The sequence below is a fragment of the Sturnus vulgaris genome, chromosome Z, assembly GCF_052056855.1.
Source record: "Sturnus vulgaris isolate bStuVul1 chromosome Z, bStuVul1.hap1, whole genome shotgun sequence".
Lineage (NCBI taxonomy): Eukaryota > Metazoa > Chordata > Aves > Passeriformes > Sturnidae > Sturnus > Sturnus vulgaris.
The window spans coordinates 32,012,552-32,030,608 of NC_142283.1; the positions used below are offsets into that span (position 1 = coordinate 32,012,552).

At 41.8% G+C, this 18,057-nt stretch overlaps 1 protein-coding gene across 1 annotated transcript; it reads left to right on the plus strand.

Annotated features, from left to right (window-relative positions):
• Nucleotides 1-2,011: 2,011 nt before the first annotated feature.
• LOC148219776 (endogenous retrovirus group K member 5 Gag polyprotein-like) lies at nt 2,012-17,409 on the plus strand. The gene is made up of 3 exons (XM_088157006.1): nt 2,012-2,128; nt 5,826-6,618; nt 17,204-17,409. The coding sequence occupies exons 1-3, from the start codon at nt 2,012-2,014 to the stop codon at nt 17,407-17,409; spliced, it is 1,116 nt and encodes a 371-aa protein (XP_088013132.1).
• The last annotated feature ends 648 nt before the right edge of the window (nt 17,410-18,057 follow it).

Here is an 18,057-nt window from a genome sequence, read left to right on the forward strand (position 1 = left end):
AAATCTGTAGCTGGTGTGGAGGTCTTTGTTAGACCCCAAAACTGCCTGCTCAAGCCAGAGTCAGTTATCTCACAAGGGATAGCTTCCCCTGGAGTCCCAGGCAGCTCTCAGCTACAAGGTACAAGTGCAAGCTGTGCCTGGAGTTAGGCTCTCTGCTCTTTTGTGAAATCAGGCTTGCATGTACCTCTGAGCCAGCAGAGAAAGAGACTGAGAGATTCTGTTGAGGAGATTCCATAGTCTTTTTTTCTTCTACGAAGAGGATCCTGTTCAGAAAATCCAATGGGTGGGGTTCTAGGAGGACTTTTATAGGTTTTAAGGGTTTTGTATTTTGAACAAATAAACTAAAGAATTCTATAACTAACCCAATCTACAAAAAGACTTTAGGAAAAAGGAACCAATTATCTAAGAGAAATGGACTACTAGAATTACAGAAAGATAACACAGGGGTCTACAGAGGGGTGAGATGCTTCTTGGTGTTAGTCACTCTAAGTAAACAATTTCTTATCTAAGGTATAGTTTTCCATGGGGGCCTATCTTGGGAGCTTGCCTCTTCTTCAGAGATGGTCTCTGCTCCCCCCACATAAATCTGCTAGTCATTATCAATTATTGCTGGACAAACTAGAGTCAAAAGTTGTCCATAATTGTTTTCTCCTTTCCTGCACATACATGCATCTACCTATTATCAATCAAAATCTCTTCCTCGACGCATGTTTCCTCATATGTGAAAGAGAAAAATCTACATTTTTCAGTGAAAATTACCCTAATAATTTGGCCTTGAATTTATTTTGTTATTTATAAATTTATTGAATTTATCTTATTATTTATAAATATATTTAGTCTTTTCCCTGAAGTATTTTCATTCAAATTAGATCTCACTTTACAAAAATAAGCAAATAAATTATCAATCAAATGAAAATATTCTCTCTGCCTTGTACTTATATGTATACTTGCATCCATTGCTGAAGATATCTGCATTCATACATTAAGAAGTAATTAGATCTTGCAAGCAAAACTTTAATAAAATTAGGTAGCAAAAGGCTAGCAGTATATAATCTCTGGAGAATGATTTCTCCTCCTTGGTCACAAGCCAGGTGATTCTAACTTCAATTAGAATAATCCACATCGTGGTCAGAAGAATGTATGTATTACTGTCTTACAAGCCACACTGTTGCACATTATGTTTCATGATTTTGAAGTGCCATATTTGCTCATTTTTTGACCTTCTGTTGGCAATCAATCACTAAGCTTGCAATGTCTATCAAAGGTCTTGAAAGGGACTATAGGCTACAAATTTGATAGTGCAAGTGTAGCAGGTCTTTGCATGCATTCTCCCCGCCAATGTACACCCTCCACCCTTCAAGTTCCACTGATGGGCAGCATAATTTGCCCTAAGATAAGAACACAAGATGGGAATTGCAAGAAGAACTGCCTGAATGCTCTCATTCCACAGATGTGGGAGCCATGATGATTAGGATTGATTATGTTACATCAGCCTGCAAAAGGATATAAAATGCTGCTGGAGACTGGGCCAACTGCACAAAATGTAAGCAGCGTCTAGTCGGAGGGCCCAGCTAAAATCTGGTCACATAGAGAGATAAAATCCTAAAGTAGCTCCATAAGTCCTTTATTGTTTTGCAATTGTGCATTCTGCAAGGCCAAAGACTGTAAACCGGTACATATCTAGAGGAACCTGCCTCATATCAATGGTATGGTATGGTATGGTATGGTATGGTATGGTATGGTATGGTATGGTATGGTATGGTATGGTATGGTATGGTATGGTATGGTATGGTATGGTATGGTATGGTATGGTATGGTATGGTATGGTATGGTATGGTATGGTATGGTATGGGATGGGATGGTATGGGATGGGATGGGATGGTACGTACGGTACGGTATGGTTGGTATCATGCTTGTATTATATACTACATTGGCAGTGTTTAGATACTGCATTGGCAATAAATCTAATTGTAATGGGAAACCAGTTATCTTATCTTTGGACAAGTCACCCATGGCGTTCTTAGGATTTAGCTGGCCAACCATATTGCCTGTCAGAGAAAATTACAAGGGAGAGAGTATGTGTATGTGGCTGAAGACTCGACTATTTTCACAAGCTGGAAGGCAAAAGGTACTGGAGGCCCTCTGGCATCCATTGAGACGTTAATTGTCAAGAACTGTAAAGCAAGTGAGCCAAAATGGGTGCTTCTGAGGCACTAAGAACTTGAAAGCGAGCTTTGGTACTGTGATTGCTTCTTACTCCATGTTTTGTGGTACACCTAAGCATACAGCATGAGATTAATTTTCCCTCAGAAAACCAGTTGAAGACAAAAAAATAATTTTGTTAGCAGCTGAATTTCTGCCACAAACCATTTCTACTCTATTCTATCTTACCCAAGAAATGGAAATATTTAAATGTTAAGCAGATGAGAGTGAAATAAATTTTCAAAAACCAGTTCTATCAAATATTTTTGTGAATAAACAAGGTTTATATTTTTAAAGTCCACATTTGTTCTTAAACCAAGAATCATCAGGAATAAATCTCCCTGAGCTGCTAAAGAGCATTAGAAAGTTTTAAAACACTCATTTACCAAAATGAAACATAACACTTTCAGACTAGATTGATCAGCATGATGTTACAAAATTTCAAAACCAACATAATTCGTAGGTAAGTCTTCCTTGGTAGCTCATGTTTTCTAGTTTTCTAGTCATATCTTGTTATTTTCTTGATTCTCTCAGTTATTTATTTAAATATTAGGTCTGTGCCTAATTGTAACATTCTTTTTTGCCTTCTGGTGCTTGTAGCCTATCCTCTTTGTTTTGTGCCTTGTTCTAATATAATCTTCTAGTTGTACCATAACATTCTAACTATATCTAATGTTTTTGTATTGTTTTTAATGAAAGGAATACAAACTTATCATATTTTCACCTAGGTTGTAATAGCAAGCAATTAAGTACCTCAATATGAAGCTTTTGCTTGAAACTTTGAAACATTTACTTGAAATCTAGTTTTCCTTTGACACTCTCTTTTCTAATCACTAGACCTGTTCAGTATCCAATAGGAGTTAATGAAGTGCTAAAGACCATTCTAGGGATGGAAGGAATTGATATGGCAATAATGTTGACAACTTCTGTCCTTCTGCCACAGTGTTCTGCAAAAAATCCACTTACTCAGTTCTTGAAATTTCCTACTAGACAATTTCAAATTTATCAGCACTGCAATATGTCAACAATCCATTGTATAGTCCTTTACTTTTGCCCTCACAACACCTGATTGATCTTTATTTCACAAAATAGAACTGTTCAATTTCTTAAGTCATGAAAGAACTTTATCTGGAGGTAGGATTTACAGATTAAAAATAAAATCAGCAAGAGAACATATCTTCTCAGTACGTCCCAGAATGATACAATAAAAACTCCTGACAGATTAGGAAAGAAAGGATATGTAGAATATCACAGAAGATGAGCTTGAAAATTACTGATATTATGTCAATTAAAACAGTTTCTGAATGAGTATATATTAAAAAAAGTGAAAATAATAAAAAATATCTGTTCATCTACTGAAAATAGAGGGAATGAGGTGCTGCTGCAGCCCATGGACATCACTGGGAGTGCAGACACAGTCATTTTATGTGTGCTTTATGTATCAAATATATTAACTTCAATAGTCAATTAAAATCATGCTTGGAATAGCAGATACCACATTACACATAGCAACTTCTTAAAGAAGCATGCTTTGTGATTTATTTCCATGACAGTGTAAAAAATGATTGCTATTGTCACATATTAAGAGCTGAATAAATGACTGAATTTGTCTTCTACTGACCTAGAAATCTCCTTAGCTGTTTCCTACTGTAGGTTGTTTCTTCAAATAATCCTGCAAAATAACACTGAATTGTAAAATGTAAGGAAATTTGAGCAAGTAGGTAGCCAATGAAAAGCTTTTCTTCAGCATGCATATGGAATCTTAATAGAAAGATTTTTTACATTTAGTGTTGGTTGTTGAAATAAAAATGCAAAAAATAGCAAGTTTCTCTTTAAATGTTTTTACTAAACAACTATTATTTTTGTAGAAACACTTTCCCCCTCCTCCTCTCCAACCAACCAACCAACCAACCAACCAACCAATAAAAAAACAAAACCAGAATTCCAGACCTGGTGGAAATTAAATCTTGCTTTAACTGGTAGAATTTCGAGATTCATATGTGTTTAATTCGACAGGGACAAGGTGTATAGGCCTGGGTGATTATTTAAGCAGAAATTTGGCTAATATTAGGTATGATTTTAGCTGATAACTAAGTGGACATACTACACAATGCATTATTGGTATTTTGTCATTTTCAGTGTGTTATAAGTATGGGCTGTTGACAAACAGGATGTCATAAAAACAGAACTCCCTTATACAGGGAGCCAAAAAAATGACAAATTTGAGGGCTGCACTGCACCACTAAATCCAAAACAAAGTGTAGTAAAGCTTGCGTGTTGTTTTGGACAGCCTGGGTTTTGGTAGTGGAGGGGAGAGGGGGGAGACAGAGGTGGCTTCTGTGAGAAGTTGGTGGAAGCTTCCACCATGTCTGGCACTGTAGAGAGCCTGGTGCAGGAATGGCTGGAAGAAAAAGGCCATAGTCAGATCAACTTGGTGAGGCTAGCAAAGTGGGCCTCAGTCTCAAGGATACAGTGTCCTTGAGATAAGGAAGGCACGTAGAATTGAGAAAAACATGAATGCCGAAGTGCTTAGCTAAGCAGCACATCTAGACCAATGAGGAGCTAAGATTTTGCACTATGCATGACCTAATTAAGCATTGTATTTAATCGCCACTCTGCGTATCAATAAACGAGACTTTGCTGATGACCATATGGTGTCCGCGTCTCCCTTCTCCGACAAATGGTGACCTCGACGTCCCTCCGTCGCTGAAAAGAAAACGGGGGAGAACGCGCCACGGTCGGTGAAGTAGAGTTGGGGCCTGCTGCAACCGGGTCGGTGTCAAACGACGTAGGGAAGACACCCCCAGGAGCCACAAAGGTGGTCCTGGGCCATACGTGCTGCCGAAGCCGGAGAGTTGCAACAGCGCTGACAACGAAAAATGGACAGGCAAGCAGCATATGATTTATTTATAGTACATATAGATAAGTTAGGGCTGAAAGAAATTAATCCCAGGAAGGACATACCGGGGTTGTTAGCCTGGGGTTATGCTAAAGGTTTATTGTCTAACCCTCACACCGTGCATGATTTGAATGAGTGGCGTAAGTTAGGGGATGCACTGTGGGAGGCGGTATTAGAGGATGATAAAACAGCAAAAAAGCTGGGGAAAATCTGGCGGGTAGTTCATAACGCACTACTAAAGCAGCAAGCTGAGAGAAGGGCGGCAAGGGAGGCAGTAGAGGCATATAAGAGGAACGCTCAGTATGGCGATAACGAGCCCCGAGCGCCAAGCACAACCAGAGTTGAAATACCTATCTCTGGGGAGACGGCAGGAATGACAGACATGGCTAGCTGCGCTTGGCCCTCTGCACCTCCCTTAGAAGAGCTTGAGGAGGATTCCGCCGCGGCGGCGGAGACAATTGTAGAAGGCGGAGTACCCCCGCCTTACAAGGGCGAAGGACCTCGGCCCAGCGGCGAAAAATCCCCTTGCCGGTCTGAGCTTAATGCCCCTAAGCCTGCCGCGGAGCCAGACCCTGTCCCTGGGGCGGAAAGCGACCTGTGGGAGGAGATGGCTAAACGGCGAAGGGAGGCGTGGAGTATGTTGGCCAGACACGGCTTGGAGACTGGGGACGAGGGCGCTGTTGACGCAGCGAAAGCCTGGGCTTTTCCTGTAACGTACACCCAGGGAGTAGACCAGCAGGGACAAGTTGTGCAAGTGGGAGAATATTCGCCCCCCGACTGGAAGCTGCTAGCCCAGCTGAGACAGACAGTGAGTCAGTTTGGTTTCCGGAGTGAGCCAGCTAAGCAGATGCTAGATTTCTTGTTCAATACATACCTGCTGTTGCCAAATGATATGAGAAGTATAGTGAAGCTGATTTTCACGCAACATCAGCAGTTGCTATTTAACGCCCACTGGCAGGCTCTTGTTCAGGAGTCAGTTGCAGTACAGAGGAGCCCGGGAGATCCGTTAGCTGGAATTACCATAGACGAACTAATGGGATTGGGTCAATACCGCAGGACAGAGGCTCAAATGATTTCGGGACCCAACAAAGTTAGGGAAGCCATGCGTCTAGTAAGAAGTGCCATCGATCAGGTCAAGGATAGCTCAGGCATACCCATGTATATGGGGATAAAACAGGGAAGAAATGAATCCTTTGGGGACTTTGTAGATAAGGCTGCTGCTGCTATTGAAAAGGCAGGAGTCCCAGAGTATATGAGAGGGGCGCTGCTAAAGCAATGTGCGTTGCAGAATAGCAATGAGACAACAAAAAGGGTATTATCAACTTTGGGGGCCAATTGGACAATAGAGGAGGCGTTGGAGAGGATGGCACTGCAGCCGTCAGGGGCGCAGGCCTTCCTAGTTAGTGCACTAAAAGAAATAGGCTTGGGGCTACAAAAGCAAGCCGAGTCCACACAGTCGCAGGTGCTAGCCGCTCTTGCTCCGCTCCGTGCTTCTACAGCGGCCCCAGCCACGTCGGGTGATCACCGACCTCCCTCGGCGCGCTGCTACAGATGCGGAGGAGGAGGCCACTTCCGACGTGAGTGCCGTGCCCCAGGAGTATGGTGCCAAAACTGCCAGAGCAACACGCATAACACGTCAGCTTGTCGCCGCAAGTCGGGAAACTCCCAGCGGAGCGCGCCCGGCAGCCGCGCCCGGACACAAGTAGCCGCCGTGACATCAGCGCCATCTCCTGTCTACAACCAGCCACAACAGGGAGCCTGGGACTCGACCTGGCAGCCGCAGTAAAAACATCTTTGATGACAGCTCGCCCCGTCAAAGTCCCAACTGGAGTTTATGGCCCGATAAATATCAAAGGACAAGCTCATGGAGGACTAATAGTGGGACGCTCGTCGAGCTCCATTGTAGGGCTGTTTGTGCTTCCAGGCGTCATTGATGCAGACTACACCGGGGAAATACAAATAATGGTATATACTCCTTTCCCTCCTATTACGATTGAAAAGGGCCAGCGTGTTGCTCAATTTATTCCACTTCCACAGTTGAGCCGGGGTGTTCAACCACAAAGACAAACCCCACGTGGAGACCAAGGATTCGGATCATCAGGTATTGCTATGCTCACAATGGATCTCCATACCAGACCCAAAAAGAAGGTGAAACTAACCTATGCAGGAGAGACAATAGAAATGATGGGACTCCTAGACACTGGGGCAGATACCAGCATTGTCTCACCAGAAAAATGGCCCCACAACTGGCCATCAGTGCAAACTACGGATACCGTCACAGGCGTCGGAGGATTCACCCTCGCTAGAAAAACACCTCCAGTAAGGGTCACTATAGATGGGCAAGATTTAGTGACTGTGTTGTCCGTAGTTGCGTTACCACCATCAGTACATTGTTTGATTGGAAGGGACATTTTGGCTCAGATAGGGGTCGTTTTATCCAACGAGCACCCTTTGGAGTAATTGCCATTGCTTGGACTTTCCCAATCCCAATCACCTGGACTACCAATGAACCGGTAATGGTTAAGCAATGGCCTCTAAAAAGGGAAAGTCTAATACAAGCACATCAACTCGTAAAGGAACAATTCCAACAAGGACATTTGAAACTCTCGACAAGCCCATGGAACACGCCAATTTTTGTGATCAAAAAGAAGTCAGGAAAATATCGTCTTCTGCACGATTTAAGAGCAGTAAATGATCAGATGGAGGCGATGGGGGCATTACAGCCAGGCCTCCCCAACCCAGCAATGCTCCCACAGCACTGGCCTCTTCTGATCATTGATCTAAAGGACTGCTTCTTCACTATAGCCTTACACCCTCAAGATACTAAAAGATTTGCGTTCACCCTACCAGCAATAAACAGAGGAGAACCTGATAAACGGTATGAATGGACTGTTCTTCCACAAGGAATGAAGAACTCGCCTACCCTGTGCCAACTGTATGTTGATGCCGCATTACAACCATTGAGGATACAGTGGCCCAACACAATTATTTATCATTATATGGATGATATCCTCTTTGCTCAAGAATCAGCATTTACAGACACTCAGATGCAGGAGATTCAAAGCGCCCTAGCAAAGGCATCCCTCATAATAGCTCAAGAAAAAATACAGCGATCCACACCATGGAGGTACTTGGGGTGGTCTATCACAGGCCAGATCGTACGGCCGCAGAAGCTCCAGCTTGCAACAAAGATCACCACTCTAAATGAGGCACAGCGACTGCTAGGAGATCTGCAATGGCTCAAGCCGATTGTTGGGATACCCAACTCCTTGCTAGACTCCCTCAGGCCACTACTTAAAGGAACTGACCCAACCGCACCCATAACCGTGACCCCGCAACAACATGAAGCCCTCAAGGGTATTATACGCTGCATCGATGAGGGGTTTGTCTCCCGCCGAGATATCTCCTCGCCCATCGATCTTACCATCTGGAGTACTGCCAACCACCTACTCGGTGCACTCACACAGCTACAAAAGAAAACGCGGGAGACACGGGTACTAGAATGGATAACCCCACCTTTACAAGCAAAAAGGACAATCAGCACAAAAATTGAACAGGTAGCTACCCTGATTCGGAAGGGTCACGTAAGGATCATGGAAATCACCGGAATGAGCCCAACAACAATTTATCTGCCCATGAAAAAGGACTTAGATTGGTACCTCCTCAATTCAGGAGATCTACAAACGGCCTTGCTGGAAGTCGGAGCAGCCATCCACACCGGACCGCTGATGCCACGTCACCTTCAGTGGCTAGGAAATTGGGACTGGATAGCGAAGCCACTACGATCGGAGCAGCCGATAGCGGGCGCCACCACAGCCTTCACGGATGCCGGGAAAAAGACGAGAAGAGCAGCGATCACCTGGAAAGAAGGCCCTCGGTGGAGGAATAAAACAATAGATGCAGCCCCAGAGGACAGCTTACAAACATTGGAATTGCTTGCCGTTGTGTGGGCACTAAGTGAACTGCAAGGGCCTTTGAATGTGGTCACTGACTCATTTTATGTAGCAGGAGTAGCACAGAGAATTGAGGACGCCTCTGTGAAAGAGGTGCAGAACAAGAGACTCTATGAACTCTTGCTGCAGCTAAAGCGAGCAGTAGGAGCAAGGTTCAAGCCTTATTGTATAATACACGTCAGGAGTCATAAGTGGGACGTAGGCTTGGGAGAAGGCAACGCCAGGGCGGATAGACTGGTTATGAATGTAGCTGATGACAGGGGGATTGAAGCAAGGGAGTCACACACACGATTTCACCAAAATGCTAAAGGATTGGTGCGTGAGTTCAAAATAGGCATGCAAGAGGCTAAGGCAATAGTGAGAGCCTGCCCCACCTGCAGTCATCACAATAGTGGGGTAGGCCTTGGGTGTGGGGTAAATCCTCGGGGTCTGGAGAGTAATGAAATTTGGCAAATGGACATCACACATGTGGCAGAGTTTGGTAGACTCAAGTATGTGCACGTTACCATAGACACTTATAGTAAGTATATCTGGGCCACAGCACAGACAGGGGAAAAGGCAATCCATGTAATTAGACACCTGACAAGTTGCTTTGCAGTTATGGGAATGCCTAGGGAGGTAAAGACCGACAACGGACCTGCATATGTCAGTGGGAAAGTAAGTCAGTTTATGAGACTCTGGGGAATCAGACATATTACAGGAGTACCACACTCACCCACGGGACAGGCCATAGTAGAAAGGGCCAATGGTACATTCAAGCTATATCTACTCAAACACAAATCCATAGGCGATCCGCAAGAAAGACTAGCTAAAGCTCTTTATGTAATGAATTACTTGTGTGTGTTTGGGGATGAATCTGAGCCGCCTGCAATCAGGCATAGAAGGAAAAGGGAAGGTAACAGAGGAGAGCGCATGAAGGCATGGGTAAAGTACCGGGATCCAAAGACAGGAATATGGAATGGCCCAGCGGAAGTAGTATATTGGGGGAGAGGCTATGTTTGTGTTTCTACCCCCACAGGAACACTTTGGGTCCCTGCTAGGTGGGTGAAGCCCATTCTAGATGACCGAACTGGTGGAAAGATTCCTGAGGAGGCGGCTGGCTCCAGTCGACCAAGAGCGGATCCAGCAGAGGTTGACGGTGACCTTACGGCCCTATTTACAGAAGTTGGGACGCTATAACAGCGCTGCCCGTGAGGCGCTAAGGCAGCCACCACCGAATTGGGCTGATTGGATTGAGAGCCACGCCCACCAGGAAGAACAGCCTCTCAGCAGCCGTCCTTGTTGTGCGTGTGGGGGGTCATGGTGTGAAGCCTGGGTAGCCCTAAAGTGCGGGGGCTGTGGGAACTGCTCGTGGGTGGAACAGAGAACAGTGTTTAGTTTGTGGTGCTGGAGGTGTCAAAGTGACGACCTAAGAGATTCAAATTGGGGTCTGGCCCTAGAAAAGGAAGCAGGAGTGCCATATGCCCAGGTACGAAACCTATACGAGACACCAGAACAGCTCCTGTTAGCTTGGGCCCGGTGGGAACTTACCAACTGGATTAAGAGGCAGCACATCTATGCAAATTCGCACATTATCGCTGCAAGATGCAGACATAAAGTCCCACACCTGCCTTGGCCTCGGGTAGGACCAGTTAAGCCCGGTACAGACCCAGAGGAAGTATTAAATCAGAGTATAGAAAAGGTGAAACAACTGCAGATAACAAGGAGCAATACAGGGCGTAAAAAGAATAGGCCGCCAAAGAAATCAAAATGATGATCATTACACTGCTTATGCTTGCTAACTTTGCTCGCACAAAATCTTTTCCAATGCAGCATGCGCCTCGGGAGAACGTATGGGTAACATTCGCTAACATAACAAAGCAAGAATCAATCTGCTTAAGTCTAGGGGGAGTACAAAATCCTTTTAGAACCTGCCTAGTAGGGTTGCCAGTATGGAAGCCAGGAGAGTTCGAGGGAATGTGCTGCATGAATTTATCTGACCACTCTGAGTCCATCCACAAAAAGATACAAGACATGCAGCAGAAATTACACAACCTAAAAGAAAAAGCCTAGGTCTTGGGGGATGGATTCGAACCGTTATTAAGTATGCTATTATGGTGTTAGGTATATTCTTGTGCTTAGCTTTATTGCTACCTTGCTTGATAACTTGCTTACAAAATTTTATTCAAAAGACTGTTAGCAAAGCTTGGCATGCCACTCTTCTAGCTCAAAAAGAAAACGGGGGAAGTGTAGAGAGCCTGGTGCAGGAATGGCTGGAAGAAAAAGGCCATAGTCAGATCAACTTGGTGAGGCTAGCAAAGTGGGCCTCAGTCTCAAGGATACAGTGTCCTTGAGATAAGGAAGGCACGTAGAATTGAGAAAAACATGAATGCCGAAGTGCTTAGCTAAGCAGCACATCTAGACCAATGAGGAGCTAAGATTTTGCACTATGCATGACCTAATTAAGCATTGTATTTAATCGCCACTCTGCGTATCAATAAACGAGACTTTGCTGATGACCATATGGTGTCCGCGTCTCCCTTCTCCGACATGGCACAGCCAATGGCTGATGGCTCAGAAGATGGACACGCTGCTCGCCAAAACTGGGCCAATGAGAGAGGTTGGTAATACCTCTGTGATAACATATTTAAGGAGAAAATCAAAACGAAGTGGAACACACAGAGCTATTTTTTCTAGTCAGAGAAGAGGAGAAGGTGAGAACATGTGAGGAAAACAACACGGAGGCACCAAGGTCGGTGGAGAAGGAGGGCAGGAGGGGCTCCAGGCACTGGAGCCGAGATTCCCCTGCAGCCCATAGTACAGACAGACCATGGTGAAGCAGCTGTGTCCCTGCAGCCCAGGGGGATCCATGGAAGATACAGAGATCCACCCACGGCACATGGGGATCCATGTGGGATGCAGAGATCCACCCATAGCCCGTGGGAAGGTGCCCCATGCTGGAGCAGGTGGATGCCTGGAGGAGGCTGTGACCCAGTGGGAGACCCAGTGGAGAGAGGGCCCTGCTTTCATGCTGGAGCAACCTGTCTTTGGGGGACTGCACCCCGTGGAAGAGTGACCCACACCACAGCAGTTTTGGGAGGACTGCTGCTCCGGAGATTAGAGCCACAGTGGAGAAGTTCATGGCCAACTGTGCCCCATGGTGTAGCAGTGGAAGGACTCCTCTCCCTGAGCAGCGGGAGACCTCAGGTGATGAACTGACCAAAGACCCATGCACTGTCTCCCTCCACTCCCTTTCCTGTTGGGGGAATGGAAGGAGGGGTTGGCAGAAGAAAAGTTGGTTTTAAGGGCTTAGTTTACTTCTCATTATCCTCCTCTGATTTTGTTAGTAATAAACTGATTTTAAGTACCTCTAAGTGAGCCTGTTTTTCCACCGGAATGTTTTCTCCTAGTCCTTATCTCAACTCATAAAGCCTTTTAAAATTTTTTTTTCTCCTGTGCCCAGCTGTGGCAGGAGAGGGTGAATGAACAATTTCTGCCTGGTGTTGGGCCAGTGTCAAACCACAATAGCTTGTAAAACAGAAAGAGTGAAAAGGAGTGAAAAATATGTATTTCCTCTTCAAAATTTGAAATTTTATGTCTCTTCCTGGAATCTGTTATGCTTCTGCTCTTTACGTCTCTGTCTATAACTGAATGAAACATTTCAGTTTGAATACCCGTGTCATACTCCTTCCAGACCATTGGAGTCTATTGTAAATAACTCATTATATTATGTGTTCTCTAAAGAAAAGCCTTTTCAATATGCATTTTCTATGCACAAAACCTTTCTATCTCCACAAAATGAGCATTAGACAAAGGAGGCTTTTATGACCATCTTCCATAGGACTTGGGTGGGGAAAAAGGAAATAAACTAAAAATATTCCATGAAGAATTGCAATGGAATAGAGAAGTGTTTTCTCCAAAGTTACAGTTGAGCTTCTGGGTTTTCTTGGAGGCAAACTGTATGAGTGGCATTCATGGAAATATTTCAGACTATTTTTGTTACCTAGAACATACCTTGTTTCAAAGTTTGGATCAATCACATTCCTTTGTGAACATCATAATACAAAGGAGCCCCATTGTTGTACTGAGCATGGGCCTATTACCTGGTGCAGTAGCCACCCACATACCCAGGTAAGATATTTCTGTGTTTTATCCCAGAGTGCATAAAGGAGGCAGCTGGGCGGTAGCACACAAAAGCCTGACTCTCTGATCATCTAAGCTTTACACTGTTTATACATTTTAACAAAGACATCAACGTTCATTGGTCACAGTTCTCCCAGCTTTTTCATCAATTAGTACTCAATCCCCTATTTGCTCATTATATCTCTCACTTTTCATGCTAATTAGTGCTCAGGCGTAGTTCTCTCCCTCTGACTCTGAGGTCTGTCTGGAGTAGGTGGTCACTGAGTTTGGTGGTCATGATCTCCCACTGATGGAATTACCTCTCCCCAGTTATTTCTCAGTCCTGACTTCATTCCTGGTGGCTCTCATCCACACAGCCCATTCATTTTGAGAGTCTTCCCTTGTCCTTGAAAAAAATGTTATCCAAGTATACAGCATTCACACTGCAATTGCTTAATCATAATTGTCCAGCTACTGCTACTGATTAACAATGATAAAAAGAAAAATTTCTAAGTTTGACTCAAATCTTGAGGGGTTCATATTTTGAGGAGATCAATTCCACTGTGATAGAAATTCTTGAAAAAATACATAAAACTATATTTCTTTCCAAGAAAGACCATGCACACCGTGAGAGAACAGTGCAAGCTTCTACTTGCATTAAGATGCATCTCTTATCAAAACTGCTTCCACACTAGCATTTAAGTTTTCACTATTGTAAGACAGTCTGTGCAACAACGTTTGTTTATCATGGCACAGCTCTGCTGTCTGCTGAATTGTTGTTACTGATTTTAAATTAAAGAATGGAAGATTAATTTGATTTTCACAGTGAAAAGTAGTCTGTTGTTCTGCAGGTGTATTTTCTTTTAGATGATGGAAAGAAGTTTCCTAATACGGAGGTAAGAAAATAACTTTGAATACCAAATGAAGTTAGGAATATATTAATATATATTTTCATGATAAAGCTGTTATGATTGCATATTGATTCCAGAAAAAAAACTATTTTTTAAGCTTTTACATAATATTTCATATCTACTTGTCATACACAAATATTTTATAGATACAGAATTTTAAAAAATACGATTAATACTGATGGCACATAAATTTCTCAGCGTCTTACTTGATTATTTCTAGTTGTACATTTTTCCTCTGTGTTTGATGCAATACAGGTGGTACTGAAGCTTACTCACATATTTCTATGTATGTATATGCATATAGTAAAATTAGTGAAGAACTGTCTTTTGTAGCAGGATTATTCTAATTATATCTGTCGCAGTTTTAAAATAACCACGACATTGTTTAATAAACAAAGTAGTTTAAACCTCATTCAGAAATCCCTGTGCTATTCTGTTGATGCAAGAACTATTGTTTCACCTGTAGAAAAGCCTGGCCCATTTCTCCTTTTTCTCTGCTCAGAAAATAAATTCAAGGTCTTTCAGTTTTATCTTGTTAAGAAAAGTAAGTTAATTACAAAATTTGTAATGGTTTTCAGCATCACCCACATAATTTTAAGTCCAGCTTTATTTTGTGGTGTACAAAGTACACAAAGAGATTTAACCTGAAGGGTCAATCTGTTCCACACAGAAGTGTCATTGTTTCTTTTCTGACCCTAGCAACCATGTCATTCTGACATTTAAAAAATTCTGAATGCTATGAAAACTATCCTTTATCAAAGTAATGAGCTCATGAAAATATTTCATTTTCTGTATCTCACAGACGGCCTGACATTATAAGTGGAAAAGAAAAAAAATTCCCCAAAACTATGAATTTGATCTTTATCTTCATTTGATTGTGAATACAGACTATAGGATAATATTTTTGGCAAATGATGTGCTGACTCTCTTTTTAACCTTAAAAAAATCTGAAAAGAAAATTAAGTTTTGCCATTTCATGCCAGAACAGTGTTATTTTAAAAAAAAGTTTGCAAAACAGTGGTTTAAATTCTGTGATACTAGATTAGGTTGTCTTTTTTCTTTTTTTAATCAGCAGTTCTTGGATGAAAAACAGTGTTTTAAAAAAATAATGTACTGTAGTCTCTTTCTACAATATATCTGTATGGTATGAGTGTTGTCTAGTACACCACTGAATTACTGTTATCCCCAGAAATCCACGTGTTTTACTTCAAAGCAGTGCTGCAGTTGTCCAAAAATTTGCTCATTTTTGGCTGTTTCTGGAATTACATATTTTAATTGAGCAAACATACCTTACTACACTGAAGAAAGCTTCGTGCTCTGATGAACAGAATTTGGAAACTGTAAGGGTGGGGTTTCAAGAAAATGAACCAGTCACCACAAAACACTGCAGTGTGAATGCAAATAGTAAATTTTGATATTTTCTCTTAGTGAATGGATTGATCATTGTCTAACTAATAACTGAATAAATAAGAACAATTGAGAGACTCCTGGACTTGCTGTAAGGAATATAAAGCTTTTGTAAATTTTCCATCTCCTGCCATATCTGTAATGTCATGTAGAGATATCCATTTCCTTGAGATACATCATTAAACCAGATACCCAAGTCTAAACACTGGCATAGATTTATTCTTTCTTACTCTCAATCTGTTATATCTAATATTCTTGCAAAACTGATGGTAATGCTCAGTACTAGATGAAGAAGGCTACTTTCACTTGAGATATAAACCCACTAAACCTTCACTTGACTCTCTCTGTATCCTGTTGAACCCACTGAGATAATAGTGTCTTTGCCTCAAGAAAAAGCAAAAGGAAAACTTTCACCTGATCACTCACATTTCCTAACTGCAGTGAAACAAAAAGCTTTTAAGAAAAAGCCTCTAAAATTGAACTGGGAATTCCTTGTCTGACAGATGAAAAGGATTTTTAGTAACTTAAAGAAGCAAATGTAATTTGCTTGCCTTTTATAGGCTAGGGAAGCAAGGTTTAATTTACATAATAATTCATTTCCACTAGTCATACACAAAAATCACGACTATATTCCTTTCCTTTTTTTCAGTAGTATTCAATCTTTTAAGTTTTTGCTACCTCACATGATCATTTAGAGCTGAGCAAAGCACATATGAGTTTTGCTGCTCCAATTTGCTATTTTCTATTGCAAGTCCTCTCTTCAAGAGCAAATTATATATGAATACGAAACCACAGAAAAAGCACTAGATTGCCACTTTGGAAAAAAATGAATTACATAGAGCGAAGTAGCACAAGATTTTCCACAGTCTTTAAGGCCCGCTTTCAGCTTATGCCTTTAAGGTCCACTTGTAAGTGTGTGAGAGGTGCTTCAGTTTTAGGGCATTCAATTTTTTAACAGAACATACATACAACAATCTAGTCTAAAACTGAAGAATTCTTTTTTTTTTTTTTCCAAGCACTTCCACAGGCTTTGGCTGCAACACTCTTATAGTTTCTGTATACCACCTATTAATTTTTGTTTGTTTTTAAAATAGCTAACATCTACTCCAACATTTTGCTTCTTCTTTGCTATCATTTTACACGATTAAAATTTCAAAAGTTTCACTAAATTACAAGCTAATATCTTCCTGTGTCATTGTCACATGACAATAATTCTTACAGTTAAACATAATTTTAAACCTACACGAAGAACATGTTTGCCTGTATATGTAAGATCTCTTTAGAAGTTTCTTAATTACTGTAATATCATTACTTGGAGGATAAAGCCTGATGTAACCTGTTTAATCCTTACACCTGAAAGTTTTGTCCATATGCCTGCTAATTACAGAGGCGTTCTACACAGCTAATGTCTATCTCATGTCTCAATTACTATCCTACCTGTATTCTTCTTCTGCCTTCCCGGTCTCATGTCTCATGCAATGAAAAAGTTACACATATTGATTTCCTGTGAGAACATCCAGAAAAATATTCTGAAGAATAGTGGAGATAATATATTACAGCAACTCTTGCTAACACTTTCCAAGCCAAAGAATAGTGGCAGATGTAAAGAAAGGAATATCAGAAGGGTAGGGTGACAAAATTGTTTTGGTAGCTCTTAGAGAAAGACATACTAACAGAGGAGTGATGTGTTAATGTGATATAATTAAAACTATGTCACTTTTTATTATCAGTGACATATCCTTCTCGAATCAATTATATATATTATTATAAGCTGAAGAAACTGGGAGGGGCATTCATAGAATCAAAGGATAAGAGACTGGTTGAGGATGGATGGGACCACTGGAGACCATCTGATCCAGTGTCTCTGCTCAAGCAGGGCCGCCCAGAGCCATATCCAGACAGCTTTCGAATATCTTCAGGATTGGAGACTCCGTAGCCTCTGTGACAAAAACTGTGCCAGCACTCAGTTACCTTGACAGTAAGAAGTTCTTTTTCATATTCTGAAGTAGCCTCCTGTGTTTCAGGAGAATTATGCCTCTTCTTATTTTTGATCACAGCAAAACCTAAGGAATTTTATAAAGTAAAATTTCAGATGTAGAATTAACCTTGCTCTTTCCCTTGCTACCTTTTAATTTCTATCAAATATGGAATGAATATAGGTAAAGCTTGCTGTGGGAAAAAGCTGCAGATGAAGCACTTTCCCTTTAGTGGTAAGTTCATTTTCATTTTTTGATTATTTGGGTTTGACATATAGCAGTTTCCTCAATACAAGTTTCATATTAGATCAGAATATAGATTAAATAATAAAAATTAAAATGGGCCTAGAACATTCTATCAGTGATATTATGTAGTGATCCACTTGGGGGAGATGATGAGTTGCTCATATGACAGTGGTGTGTAACACTGTATAAGTATTAATTAAAAGAAAGCAATTTGCTTGCAGCTTGGGTTGCAAAAGAAAATATCTTCCAAACCTGTATTTCTGTGACCTTCCTGTGGAGCACCTGCATGAGCTTATACTACAAATAGAGATGAAGAAAATACAATCCCTGGGACTTTTTTTGAAATCCATTTGAGATACAAA